At 44.6% G+C, this 12,965-nt stretch overlaps 1 protein-coding gene across 2 annotated transcripts in view; it reads left to right on the top strand.

Moving 5' to 3' along the window:
* Positions 1 to 1,130: 1,130 nt before the first annotated feature.
* Positions 1,131 to 12,965, top strand: part of ZCCHC2 (zinc finger CCHC-type containing 2) — a 60,709-nt gene continuing 48,874 nt past the window's right edge. Inside the window, exons 1-2 of one of the 2 annotated variants that reach the window (XM_077135310.1) lie at positions 2,190 to 2,576; positions 5,480 to 5,544. In XM_077135310.1, the coding sequence (XP_076991425.1) occupies positions 2,381 to 2,576; positions 5,480 to 5,544 (261 nt within the window). In that variant the 5' untranslated portion in view covers positions 2,190 to 2,380. Of the gene's footprint in view, positions 2,086 to 2,189; positions 2,577 to 5,479; positions 5,545 to 12,965 lie in introns of those variants that run through there. The other variant, XM_077135309.1, reaches the window with a different exon arrangement.

The raw sequence follows: 12,965 nt of genomic DNA, 5'->3' as shown, positions 1-12,965 counted from the left end.
TCCACACTGCGCGTCACCTCTGGGTCCGGAAACCGCGGAATTCTCGCAGGTGGGGTTCGCTCTGAGGCCCCCACCCCGGCAGGCGCGTTCCCGCCGCGCTCCGCGCAACCCGCGCTCGGCGGGGCCGCGGGCCGGGGGCGCGCCCAGGGAACCACCCACCGGAACCCCCAGCCCCCTGATCCGCAAGCATGCGCATAAGCACACAGATCCTTTTAAAAGTTTTTGTGCAATTATACTATAGCTGCGTTTGAGAAAGTCGACGAGGCTGGGGAGGTCTGCGGAGCTTGTGCTGGGCTAGCGCGCTCACTTCAGGGGAATTCCCGCTCCCGGACGCTTCCTATCCCGAGGAAAGACAGCCCAGCCGCGAAGGAGGAGGCGGGGTGGCGGCCGGCGCGCGGTTGCAGAGGAGAGGCGGTAGTAAAGAGGGCCAGGGCGTTCGGGAAAGGTGAGCCGGCCTGCGACCTCACGTGGCCCCGCACGCTGCTCGCCGCGCTCTGCACACCCCGCCGCCGCCGCCACGCCGTCAGAGCCCGAGTCTCCCCTACCCTGCTACAAACGTTGAGCTGTTTAGGACCGCGCGGAAACCATAAAGAAAGAGAGACAGAGAGTGAGAGGGGCGGCCGGGTAGCAGTTGGGCGTGGCCTTGAGGAGAGGGGCGGCCCCTGGGGGCGGAGAGAGCAACGTAACCGCCAGCTCGGAGCGCTGATTGGCTGAGGAGTGGTGCGCGGCGCCCGCCGCCCGACCCGGCAGCTCCTCCTTCTCTCCTTGCTGCTGGGTCCGCGCCGGCTCGCGAGGGAACCGCTCAGGCGCCGCCGCCCCAGCCCAGTGCGGACGACGGGAGAGAGGGAGGCGGAAGGAGGACACGCTCGCTCGCTTGCGCCCACCCGCACCCGGGCCCCCAAACCCGGCCCGGCGCCCAGGGGGAGGAGCCGCTGCGGGCACGCCCCGCCTCCGGCCCGGGACGACGTCGCCAGCGACCCCGCCGGCCGACCGCCGCCCCTTTCGCCGGCCGAGACCCGCCCCCGGCCCCGGCCCTCCCTCGGCGGCATGGAGGGGCCCGACTCCTGACGGCCGCGCCGCCGCCTCGGCACCCGCCCCGTCTCTCGGCCCCGCCCGCCCGCCCCCGCTCGCATGTCCGCGCCGCCCTAGCCGAGGATGCTGAGGATGAAGCTGCCGCTGAAGCCGACGCACCCCGCGGAGCCGCCGCCGGAGGCGGAGGGGCTCGAGGCGGACGCACGGCCGGGCGCGAAGGCACCGCCGCGCCGCCGCCGGGACTGCCGCGCCCCGCCACCGCCGCCCGCGGGCCCTCCGCGAGGTCCCCAGCCGCCGCCGCCGCCGCCGCCGCCCCGGGGGCTCGGGCCGCCTGTTGCTGGCGGAGTGGCGGCGGGGGCGGGCATGCCCGGCGGCGGCGGGCCCGCGGCGGCGCTGCGCGAGCAGGAGCGGGTGTACGAGTGGTTCGGGCTGGTGCTGGGCTCGGCGCAGCGCCTGGAGTTCATGTGCGGGCTGCTGGACCTGTGCAACCCGCTGGAGCTGCGCTTCCTCGGCTCGTGCCTCGAGGACCTGGCACGCAAGGACTACCACTACCTGCGCGACTCGGAGGCCAAGGCCAACGGCCTCTCGGACCCGGGGCCGCTGGCCGACTTCCGAGAGCCCGCCGTGCGCTCGCGCCTCATCGTCTACCTGGCGCTGCTGGGCTCGGAGAACCGTGAGGCCGCCGGCCGCCTGCACCGCCTCCTGCCCCAGGTGGACTCGGTGCTCAAGAGCCTTCGCGCGGCACGGGCCGACGGCTCGCCGGGCGGCGCCGAGGACGAACGCGGCGAGGACGGCGATGGCGAGGACGACGCCGAGAAAGACGGGTCCGGGCCGGAAGGCAGCGGCGCCGAGCCCCGGCCAGGCGGCGGGCTCGGCTTCAGGGCCCAGGAGGAGCTGCTGCTGCTCTTCACCATGGCTTCGCTGCACCCGGCGTTCTCCTTCCACCAGCGGGTCACCCTGAGGGAGCACCTGGAGAGACTCCGCACCGCGCTCCGCGGGGGCTCGGAAGACGCGGAGGTGGGGCCGTGCAACTTTGCGTGCCCCCGGGCTCAGGTAAGGCGCGCGGACCCTCCCGGGGCTCGGGTTGCGGTCTCCGACCCGCCGCCTCCCGGGCCTCGCTCTGGGGCGCGAGTTAACCGATCCTCGCCCCTGCGCAGGTGACTAGAAACTGCCGCCCTTAGGCTCACGGCCCGTAGTACTAACCTCGGCTTGCTTCGCGGTGCCGCTCAGTTCCACCCCCCGCCCCCACCTTAGCACACATGAACACCCGCCATTAACAGAAGGCTCTAGAAGTCCCTTCCTTGCTGGAGTGGCTGCATGGGGCTCGCAGCCCGCGGCCCGGTCTCGGATGATGGGTTTCGGGACGGTATTGGCTTTGGGCGTCTCTTGGGCACTAGGTGCTGAGAACAGCCAAGCCCTGGAGGAGCTTGTCTATTCGCTGCAGTCTAGCCCGGACCAGTGCCGTCCCATTCTTGCTGGCTGGAGCTCTGCTCTGTTTACACGTTTTAAAGCTCTGTCTTACTGCTCGGTGAGGTGTCCTAAAGGTGCGCTTCCGGCGTGCTGCCCCTGTTTTGTACACAGGGACTTTGGTTAAACGGGCCATGTGGGGTTTTTGGCTCCTGCTCAGAGAAACTTACAGTCACGAAAGAAATCTGATGCGAAGGCCTGAGAACTGACTCAGATAAGCAGTAACTCAGGTTGTCCCTTTACCCTGCTCTCTAACGAGCTATGTTCATGCCCACAGATTTGGGTTGGATGACATTCGTTGGGCCTTTACTATAGTAGTAAATGTAATTTTCTGAAAGTTACTAAACACCGGCATCTAGTAGAAGGGAATACATATGAGCCACTTGCCAGAAACCTTAAAGATGAATTTTTATAGAGCCATGAAAGCAATTTAATAATGATCAAGGCCCGATAAAGTCTTTGAGGGTGACATTTTAAGGGGAGAAGAAAGGTGTACAGTAAGTTATATTCTTGGACACAGTCTTTTAAGAGGCATTGGATGACATACTTTTGACTGACATTATCTCTAGGATGATAAGGTGGAAAGGGGATCCCCTCCCCCTTTGCTTAAAGTTAATTGAATTTATGTATCTACTGTCATTCGAATACTCTGTAACCAAAGTCGGGCATTATTTTTCTCTAGTGGCTCTGTGGACTCATTACCTGTGGAATCAAAGAATTTGGGGCTTAAAAGGATTTAGAGATAATCTAGGCTAAGCCCCTCCTTTTTAAAAAGAGGCGAGTTGTGTAGTGCTACTGCCCTGCATTTTGTGAGCTAGAGTTTTATTATCTTTGAATGTTGATTCACTTATTAGCATGCAAAGTGTACTGATCATAAAAGCCATTCCACTTTTCAGCCTACTCACTGAAATAACGAAAAAAAATTACCCTAATTCAGAAGCCTATATATACCACGTCACATTTTGAGAAAACAGTCTTAACTCGGGAACGATGCATAAAATACCTATTTTTAAATTCTCGTAATAGTATTTATATACATATAATAAAGATAGCCTTAGATGGTTAGGTATAATGAAAATGTCCTACAGTGGAACAGCTTGTATTATTGAATTAGCTACAAACGGTACCCGAATTTTTATTTTAATTAGCTGATAAGAGTTTTGTTTGCTATTAATACCAAAATTGAAAGGCTTGTATTTAATGCTAAAATACAGAGGCCTGCAAGCCAGTGTAATGAGATTTTTATCTTGCCTGCAGTGTGTGGCCTTTTTCTGGCAACCAGTGAGTGCTGGGAGGAGTGGATAAAGCGAGGGTGGGTATCCTGTCATTAATTTCAGCACATGGTAACTTCTCAGGAAGTGCCCGGTACTCTGGCCGTCTGTTGAAATGAAGAAAATAAATCTTAGGGGATACGGGTACTACAGCTGACGGCCAAGGCTATTTTCTGAACACTGGTGGTGCGCTGAACTTGTATCTCCAGAAGTTGTTTGGGGTTTCTGTAACAAATCTTTTACGTCTTGTTAAATTGTTACGACCTCGCAGGTTCTGCTTGTTAGAGTAAACTCCAAGCCTCCCAGCTGTGGCGTGTTCTGGCCTTTAACATCGTGTTGCTCCCAGGCTGTCATTCCAGAGGCTGCTAGTGGGGATGGACTGATTTAAATCCCGATTCGCTACAGTCCAGCCCCGCGGTTCCTCGGCCTTCCGCCCCCGGCCCCCTCCTGGGGTGGGAGGGCGCATCTAAGTCTGGAAGGAGGAGTCCGAGTCTCGCGCGCCTCTCGCTCATTCGAGCCAAAGTCCGCTGGGCAGATGGCGATTAGCCGCGGCTCCCTGGGGGCTGATTCCTTCTCCGCCCCTGCAAGATGGCGGCAGCGCGCGCCGGCCACGTGACCGGCCTGCCGCCCCGCCCCCCGCGAGGCGCAGCCGCACGAACCAGGGCTGTCCCCGGCCTCTGCTGGCCGGGAAGGGCTGATGCTGGTGAGCCAGGCGGGACCCCGTTGGAACCATGCGGGTTGTGTACTCCGGGAATGCTTGGCTGTGACGATGACCCTGGGAGAGGAGTAGTTCGTGGGGCAACATTTTATTCCGCAGGAAGGAACCTTTTAGACATGTGTATGTAGCTTTTCAATTGCTTAAGAATTATTATTTTTCCTACTGTTGTCTAAGTGAGGTTCCTCTGACTTCTCAATAGTGTACTAAATGGATAATGTAGCACTAATTTCGTTTTGCTTTGCTTTTCTATTAAAGTCAGCGCACGCTTGCCCAGAATAGTGTTCATGATTATCACCACAGTTGTATCCAATATGTAATATGAAGCAGCTTCTCGTAAAGAAAAAGAAAGTTAAAAACCAATGGCACTTGCAAGAAGAACATATGCTTTAATGCCAATTTTATATTATATGCTTTCACTTTGACCAGGACCGGCTACTATTTAGTGACACACTGTAGTCACAGTGTTGAAAGTGGAGTTGACAAGTCCACAGACTTATCATTAGCATATATATATACACCTAATGTTAGGTCATAGTAAAAAAATGGAAGATCAGTGTTTTCTACTTTTAAGAGTAATATTTCTGTAACATTTTCACAATTTTTCTATGTGGTTTGGATGATTTTATAGTGAATATTACATTGTATTATAGCTTAAATTTGGCATTTCTTTTAGGCATCTTGATGTGTAACGCTTATGATCTTCACAGCTGCAGTCACTTGTATAAAATGTGCAAATAGCTAGTGGGTAGTAGTGAAAATACTCATTAACAATGTCCTGGAAATTTTTAATTCTGTTACAAAGTCACAGATTGCATGTATAGTAGAGCTGAAAAAATTGGTCCTTTATTTGGAACCCAAACTTTAAGTGGTGTGTTAACAAAAGTAAAAAAACAAATGACCACATAACTATTTTTTAAAGGTGGTAGCTTGGTTGCTGCTTTGTTGAAAAGATATGAAATAAAGGCATACTTCCTACTTTGTGTGCTTGCAGTCACTGCTCATGGAAGTGGGTCCTCTAATTTTGGAACTATGACCTGGAACCAGCAACACAAATGTGTAAGAAGCATAAAAATGCATAGATTCACATAGTAGTGGTTAATATTGTTGGTATGACCATTTTTCTCTGGAGATTGTGTTTCCCATATCTTTAAGACAATTGCTTGGCTTGCAAGAAATAATCATGTTTGAATGAAAGATAGAAACAATGCTTTTGAACCGAAGACATGTGATAACCAAGTGTCTGTATCATTAGAACTCAGTTACATTTGAACTCAGTATCATTGAACTCACAAAAATTTTCAAAATTGAAAATTTATAAAATTTTTCTTATAAAAATCAAGTTAGTAAACAAATTAAAAGAAAAACTTTGCAAACATTTTGCCTTTCTCATAGATATGTTAATTAACTATGGAGTAGTATACTTGATAGACCAAATACGTCAAATTATTTTGGTGTTGGGGCCTGAAAAAGAAAAATCTTTTCTAGGAGTTTTAACATAAATGCTCCTACTGTAAGATGACTTGAATGCATATGGCAACCAGAATCCTAGTGTACATCTTTAGGAATGGAAGGAAGAACAAAAACTTTCTTGTATGTTCTTTCTCTGTCTCTTGAAAGAAATCAACTGCCTTAAAATAAGAGAGGAAAGGTTAGGTGGCAGAATTTCAGTTGTCATTGCACTGGGTACCACAAAGATACTTTTTTAAAAAGAAAATTCTAATGATCTCAAACCATAAATAACTTGTTTCAGGTGGCTACTGCTGGAAAATTTTAAAGTGAGTAGTGTCGCTAGAGCGGTGGGAGCTTTCTGAAAAGGATTTCCTTGCTGTAGGAAGGGACTACTACTACTTAGGTAGTTAGGATCACAAGAATAGAGTCTGGCACATGGTCTTCAATAAATGCTAGCTATTACCAGCAGTGTAAGCCCTGTTTGTTGGTGTTAAAGGACTGGGTACAGCATTTCATAAATTGAGAGTTGGGAGCAGAAAGAGCAATCTTTTATGGGAAAATTTAGGTTAGTTTGGCTGTAGCAGAAGATGAAAGTAGTTCTTTGTAAAAGCCTTTTGTCAGCAAATAGGAGCTATTGGGTATCCTTCTCCAGTTACCTACCAGGTTCCTGTACAATAGCTTTCTAAGGTAAGGAGAACTCTGGGAGAGTCTCACACTGCAGTTGGAAGGATTTGGTGGTAGAGGTGGAGAGGAATCAAGTTCCTTTTTTTCATCTAGATATATAAATATATTTTCTCTCCCCTGCTCCCTTACCTTTTGCCTTATGGAGAGGGTAGAGGAAATGGGTTGTAGAGACTGTCAAAAGGCCTTGAAGAGTGATAACCATGCTTTGTAGGGCACTAGACTTGAGGCTTAAATTCCAGCGCTGCCATTAGCTCTATGATATTAACTAGGCGACTTAAATCCCCGAGCCTCAGTGTTATCTATAAAATGGAGATAATACCTTCCTTAGGAGGTTGTGATGATTGAATTGACAGGATGAAAAGTAATTCATATATTGTCTTGAATATGAGTTATCTCTCAAGAGTGGTGCTCAATCCATTTTTTGTTTCTACTATGGTAACAGTTATCTAGTTTATCGTATTATTTGTTTTCAGAAATGTATTGTTTTTTTTTTCTCCAAATCCCCATAGTGGATTTGGGAGTAGGAAAAGGGAAAATACATATTTTGAATTTGGATTATTAATTCCCATGAATTCATAATCTATTTAAATCTTTATCCAGTTTTCACATTTAGATGGAAAACTGTAAGTTAAAGGTGTTGTGCAGTTTTAAGTTGCATAATTCTTTGTTAGTTCAGAGCAGATTGGAATTCATTTTTTTACCTTTTTATGGAAGCATTTAAATGGCTGACTTTTTTTTTGGCTTATTAAGTATTTTTGTCCTTCCTTGAAAACTGTTAACAAAGCTGGTTTTTTTTTTTAAGGTGAGAGACAGAAGCAAAAGGCCTACATTATTCTCAAAGCAAAGTGAACTTTTTAAATTTATTTATGAAGAACTATGTGTAAAGTACTTCTTTTACTTACAGAGAATGCTTTGTCACAAAAGCCTCATTCATCCATTTGCTTTTTTTTTTTTTTTTTGCTTCCTGTGTGTATAAACTGTCACTCTCAAAAGGGAGTACCTAATCACATGTTTTTATTACAGGTGGTAGAGTTGCTGGGTCCTTGGCAGTACATTTTCTTCTGTTCTTCCTCTAAATGTCTTAGCTCTCTTACACATATGCCCTTAGAAGGGTTTTGTGTTCATTCAACAAATAATTTATTTGAGGTTAGGTTTAGGTTTTGCAAGGGTCACTTTGGTGCAGGTTATTTAGTCTTTCTAAGCTTCAGAGTGCTCTGTATACAATAAGGTTATCATCACCATTTATTGCGTAAAACTATTGTAAAGATGGATGTTAACACGTGTGTGGAAATGCTTGATGAACAAGACAGACATATACTATTTAGAGATTGAATAACACAATTTGGTTGTAGTGGATGAGCAAAAGTAGAAGTTTGAAGAGATGATAGAAGTCGGGTTCCAGGGGGACTTGAAGGTGGATAAAAGAAGTAGTTGTCATCAGGTTACCAGTGGTAGTCAATGAATTTTTTTGGTGGTGGTTTTGAATTTCACTGGGTACTTCATAAAAATATTTGCAACTGTGTAGTATAGGCACAGTTGCTTTGGAAATAATAAAATGAATTGTTTCTTTAGATAGAAGGTGTGGAACAGTATAGATTTGAGCTGAATCTTCAAGGTTGAATACTGAATAGCTATGTTTATTAATTAACATTATAACATAATAACATTGAAAACAGACCATTTTTACTGCCTGAATTAACTAAGCTTTTGTTGTGGGGAGTGCATAAATTTGTGCAAATCAAATGGTGATGTTTTGATAAAATGAAAAAAGCCATAAACTAAAAACTGTTTTCTTATTGTTTTGCATAGTTGTCTGTAAGGAGCATTTAGTGTTTGATTTTTATGGTTTGCTTTAGAGATATTGGGAGGCAGATATGGAATTGGGATAGTATCTTCCTTATGATTAATGTCTTAGTTTCCCAACTGCTAAGATAAATACCATACAGCGGGTTGGCTTAAATAACTGTAATTTATTGGCTCACGTTTCTGAGGCTAGAAGAAATCTGAAATCAAGGTGTCAATAAAGGTGAATGCTTTCTTCCTGAAGACTGGTGTTCTGGAGTTGGCTGTTGGTGATCCTTGGTCCTTGGCTTTTCTATCACAGTCCTAGCAGACCCCTTGGCCTTCAAGCTTCTGAGCCCTGAGCTCATTTCCTTTGAAGGACTCCTGCATACCTTTGCTCTTTATCTCTTGTGGGGCAAGTTCTTAGGAAGACAGAAAGTCACATATGGGATGAGGAGGAGATGCATGTCCTATGTGGATCCTCTTATGCACATCATGTTCTAAGGGTGTTCATCTCAACTCATCTCCCTAAAATCCAGGTGTGGGGATTTAAGGATTTGAGAGCTTTTGGCCTAGTGATAAAACAATTCCAAGTTCTACTTCCTAGTTCCTAGGATAAAAGGATGAGATCTTTTCCCTTCTATGGTGGGAGAGCAGAAAGTTGGTAAAGGAAATACAAATGCTAAAGATAAGGTGTTCTAGTTTGAAAGCTGCCAGAATGCACTATTCCAGAAACAGAATGACTTTTTAAAAAGGGAATTTATTAAGTTGCACATTTACAATTCTAAAACTGTGAAAATGTCCTCATTAAGGCAAGGCTATGAAAATTTCCAGTCTGAGGCACCCAAGCAAAGATACCTCGGTTCAAGGAAGCCAATGATGGTCACGGTTTCTCTCTCAGCTGGAAAGGCACATGGTGACGTCTGCTAGCTTTCTCTCCAGGCTTCTTCAGTGACTTCCCGTTGGCTCTGTTGGTCTGGTGGCTCTGGTTGCTCTGAGTTTTTTCCAAAATGTTTCCCTCTTAAAGGGCTCCAGTAAGCAGCCCCACCTTGAATGGGTGGAGACACAGCTCCATAGAAACCATCTAATCAAAAGTTACCACCCGAAGTTGAGTGCGTCACATCTCCATGGGAACGATCAAAAAGATTCCACCCAGCAATATTGAATGAGGATTAAAGGACATGGCTTTTTTGGGATACACAACAGCTTCAAATCGGCACAGAAAGGGTCCCCAAGATTAGTCTAGGCTAGCCAGCCATTGCCACTACCCCCTCTGAACTCTGTACCTTTATAGTTTTATAATTTAAAAATGGAGTTTATGTATTTCACCAGTCCACCTGTCAACTAACAGATGACAGTAGTTGGGTTGAAATAGCAGGAGCATAAAGGAAATTTTATAAGGAAGCATCCAAGGCCATTTCTTGGTAAAAATTGCTGCCCTCATTTCTCTTTCACACTCTGCTTCCCTCTCCCAATAGGATTCCTTACCAACAAGTTCAGTTTTCTAAGACAATGACATTAACAGTTTTAATTGTTTATCTGTTATTTATACAGTTCCAAAAAATACATACAGCATTATAGTCAAGAGTTTCTCTCCCCATCTTGTTTTCTCTACCCAGTTTTGTTCCACCCCTTTTAGTATAGGTCACCATTGTTAATTCACAAATGTCATATCAAGAGGAACTTGCATACCTGTTATTACAGTGGCCACATCTGACCTGTGAATTATGATGGCCAAAAGCATTTACAGAATTCAGTAAATTGCTTGATCCTCCCCCTCAAATTCAATAGCTGGAGTACATTGCTCATATTTTAGATAGTTGATTCTATCACACTGTTGTTGAATCATCTCAAACCCACATTTCTATTTAAACTTAACAATAAATTATAAAAGAAATGAGTCCAGAATCATAGCAGAAATCACTATCATGCTATTTCTGAGCCATTTATTCATTGGTCTCCCTCCTCTCTGAACTGTTGTGTCAGTTTTGTTGTTTGCCACACAACTTTAATATTTTATCATCCATGTGTCTTCTTATCTCAGAACTTTATTTTACCACAGTACTTGGGTGATTCAGAAGCATTACTTTGGGTTGAGTTGTGCTCTTTAATTATGGGACAAACATCTACCTTTTCTACCACAGTCTCTCAATTAAAGAGACAGGCAATAAGTATTTCTTGATTTTTCCCTGGCTTTTTACCTTCTGTTCCATAAAAGTGAATAAAATTTAACATCTCATTAATGTTTCCCATAATCATTGTCTAACGTTCAAAACAAGACTTTTTGCGAATCATGTTTAAATAATATGTGCTTTTGTTGCAACCTTGCTTATTTAAAAATATATAGCTGTGTAACAGTCATCCCAAAACTAAGTGGCTTAAGGTAACCCTTGTTCTATTATTATCTCTCGTGGTTTTTAGACAGGTAACTAATAGTGAAGAAGACTTGTGTATGCTACAGGATATCTAGAGGCAGCTGGGATGCCATGCTCAGCGTAAGGCAGGGGAGGAGGCTGAAAGAGCTGGAGACTGGATGGCATCTTCCCGGTTCTCCCCTCCTCCCTCCATATGTCCCTCTAGCATGGCAGCCTCAGGGGATTTGCCCTTCTTGCCTGTTGGTTCAGGACTCTATGAAGAAGTGTTGTAAGAGGCCCAGGCTGCAAGACTTCTTATGACCCAGCCTTAGCAATCTTGTAATATCATTCCCGTCACATTCTAGTAGTCAAGTAAGTCTCTGAGGCCAGCCCAGATCCACAAGTTGGGGAGTTAAATTGCATCTTTCAGTGGGAAGAGTATCAAATAAATTTTGGTTATCTGTATTCTACCAGAAAAGCTGGTAGAATAGAATGTTGTGGTTATATCTTAATATTAAAATTCAAAGTCTGGTAAGAGACTTCACCAGTATGAAAACTTCTAAAGAAGTTAGTAAATTTGGTTAAAAAAAAAAATTGACAATGAAACTCTTGATTTTTGCTTTGCTTTTAAACTGAGGATATCTTGGAACTTTTTATAATCCATATCAAGAGACCAGAGGAAACAATATTGTTAGGTCAACTAAAATAAACTCCATCTACCATTTGGCCTTTGTTAACAAAATAAGCTTAAATGAGGCAAATGTGACCTTTGCTCTAATGGTATGCTTTCAGAGAAGAGTTTTTTGGGATTGTCTGGCTACTTGACTATTACCCAAACTTTTCCAACATTTAAGAAATCTTCTGAAGTATTATATAATCCTGATGTGTGGAAGTTAAAGCTGAATACTCTGGAGCTAATAAGATGACAAAACTGTGTCCAGATCACCTGAATTACAGGATTTGTAGATTTTAGTTAGTAGCGATTGAGGAGGCAAGCATAAGACAAAAAAAAGCTTTACCTCACACGAGTTATAGAAAGAGAAAAGGTATGCACATCCAAATGGCCTTTCTGTTCCTGTGCCTATTTTTGCAGCCTTAGAGTTTTTAAACTCTGTCTTTTTAGTATCAGAGAAAAATTCCCTACTTTTCATTTGGTCCAGACACTTTCATCTTAACTAGTCTTTGTAGAATGCCCACTTTGGCATGTCATCTGTGTTGCATTTACACAGGAATTTGAACTTAATAGAGAAATTGGATATAATTCCTCTCTGTGAGATGTTATTAAACCAGTTCTCAAAATTTATTGCACCCTTCCCCCAACTCCAAGCAAAGAAAAGCATATGTGGCATGTGAAAATGGGAGACAGGATTGCTGAGCAATCATTCTCTCTTGGGACTAGTAAACACCATAATTTTAATCTCTGCAATTTATGTGACAGTATGTGTAAAATTTAGAAATAGCTTTTAAACTTAGTATAAATAATTTTATAGCATTGATACATGCTGAGACTTGGGATGGAATTGAGAAGAAACATTTACTTAGTAGAGATTTCGTGGGTTGATAAACGTAGATCTTGGATAGAAACTTAAACTCCATTTTCCTCCCCAAGTTATTAACCAGGAGGCTTTTTCTTACTTGTTAAATTGTGTCCTTAAAGTAATTTCAGACTTTAAAAATGTGCTTTTGATTGTAAAGCCAACTACTTTCTCACAATTGCTTCAATAGAATAATGTTTGTGAAGGCAGCATGAAACTATCATGGTTTTTTGTGCATATTTTGCACTCACTTCTATTTGAAGGTGTCTTATTCTTAATTGTTAAACCACATATGAGCAATCTAGAAAAATATTCGCTGAAACCAAGCAATGACTACAAGTTGTGTAATGAATAATTTAAAAATTACAAATGCCCTTACAAATTTAAAAATTATAAAAAAGTATGGGGTATTACCGTGTCCCTTCAATTTTGGTTTATTTTAGTATAGAATTTACATCATTGGCAACTTGAATAGCAATGTGGAATTTTTATATATATCCTAAGAAACCTGGGACAGTAAATAAGTCCTACATTATAATTGTTAAATGAAAATAAATACTAACTTTTTTCTTCTGCTCTGACACTTTGTGCCTTTCATCCTTTAATATGTAATCACTTATTTGATCTCTAAAAATTGCTGTTAAAATGGTTCCAATTAAGGGTATAAGGTTTT

This window comes from Tamandua tetradactyla, chromosome 18 (assembly GCF_023851605.1).
Source record: "Tamandua tetradactyla isolate mTamTet1 chromosome 18, mTamTet1.pri, whole genome shotgun sequence".
In the NCBI taxonomy this organism is placed as follows: Eukaryota; Metazoa; Chordata; class Mammalia; order Pilosa; family Myrmecophagidae; genus Tamandua; species Tamandua tetradactyla.
The sequence above is the reverse complement of the archived record's forward strand: the minus strand, read 5'-3'. Positions and strand labels throughout refer to the sequence as shown.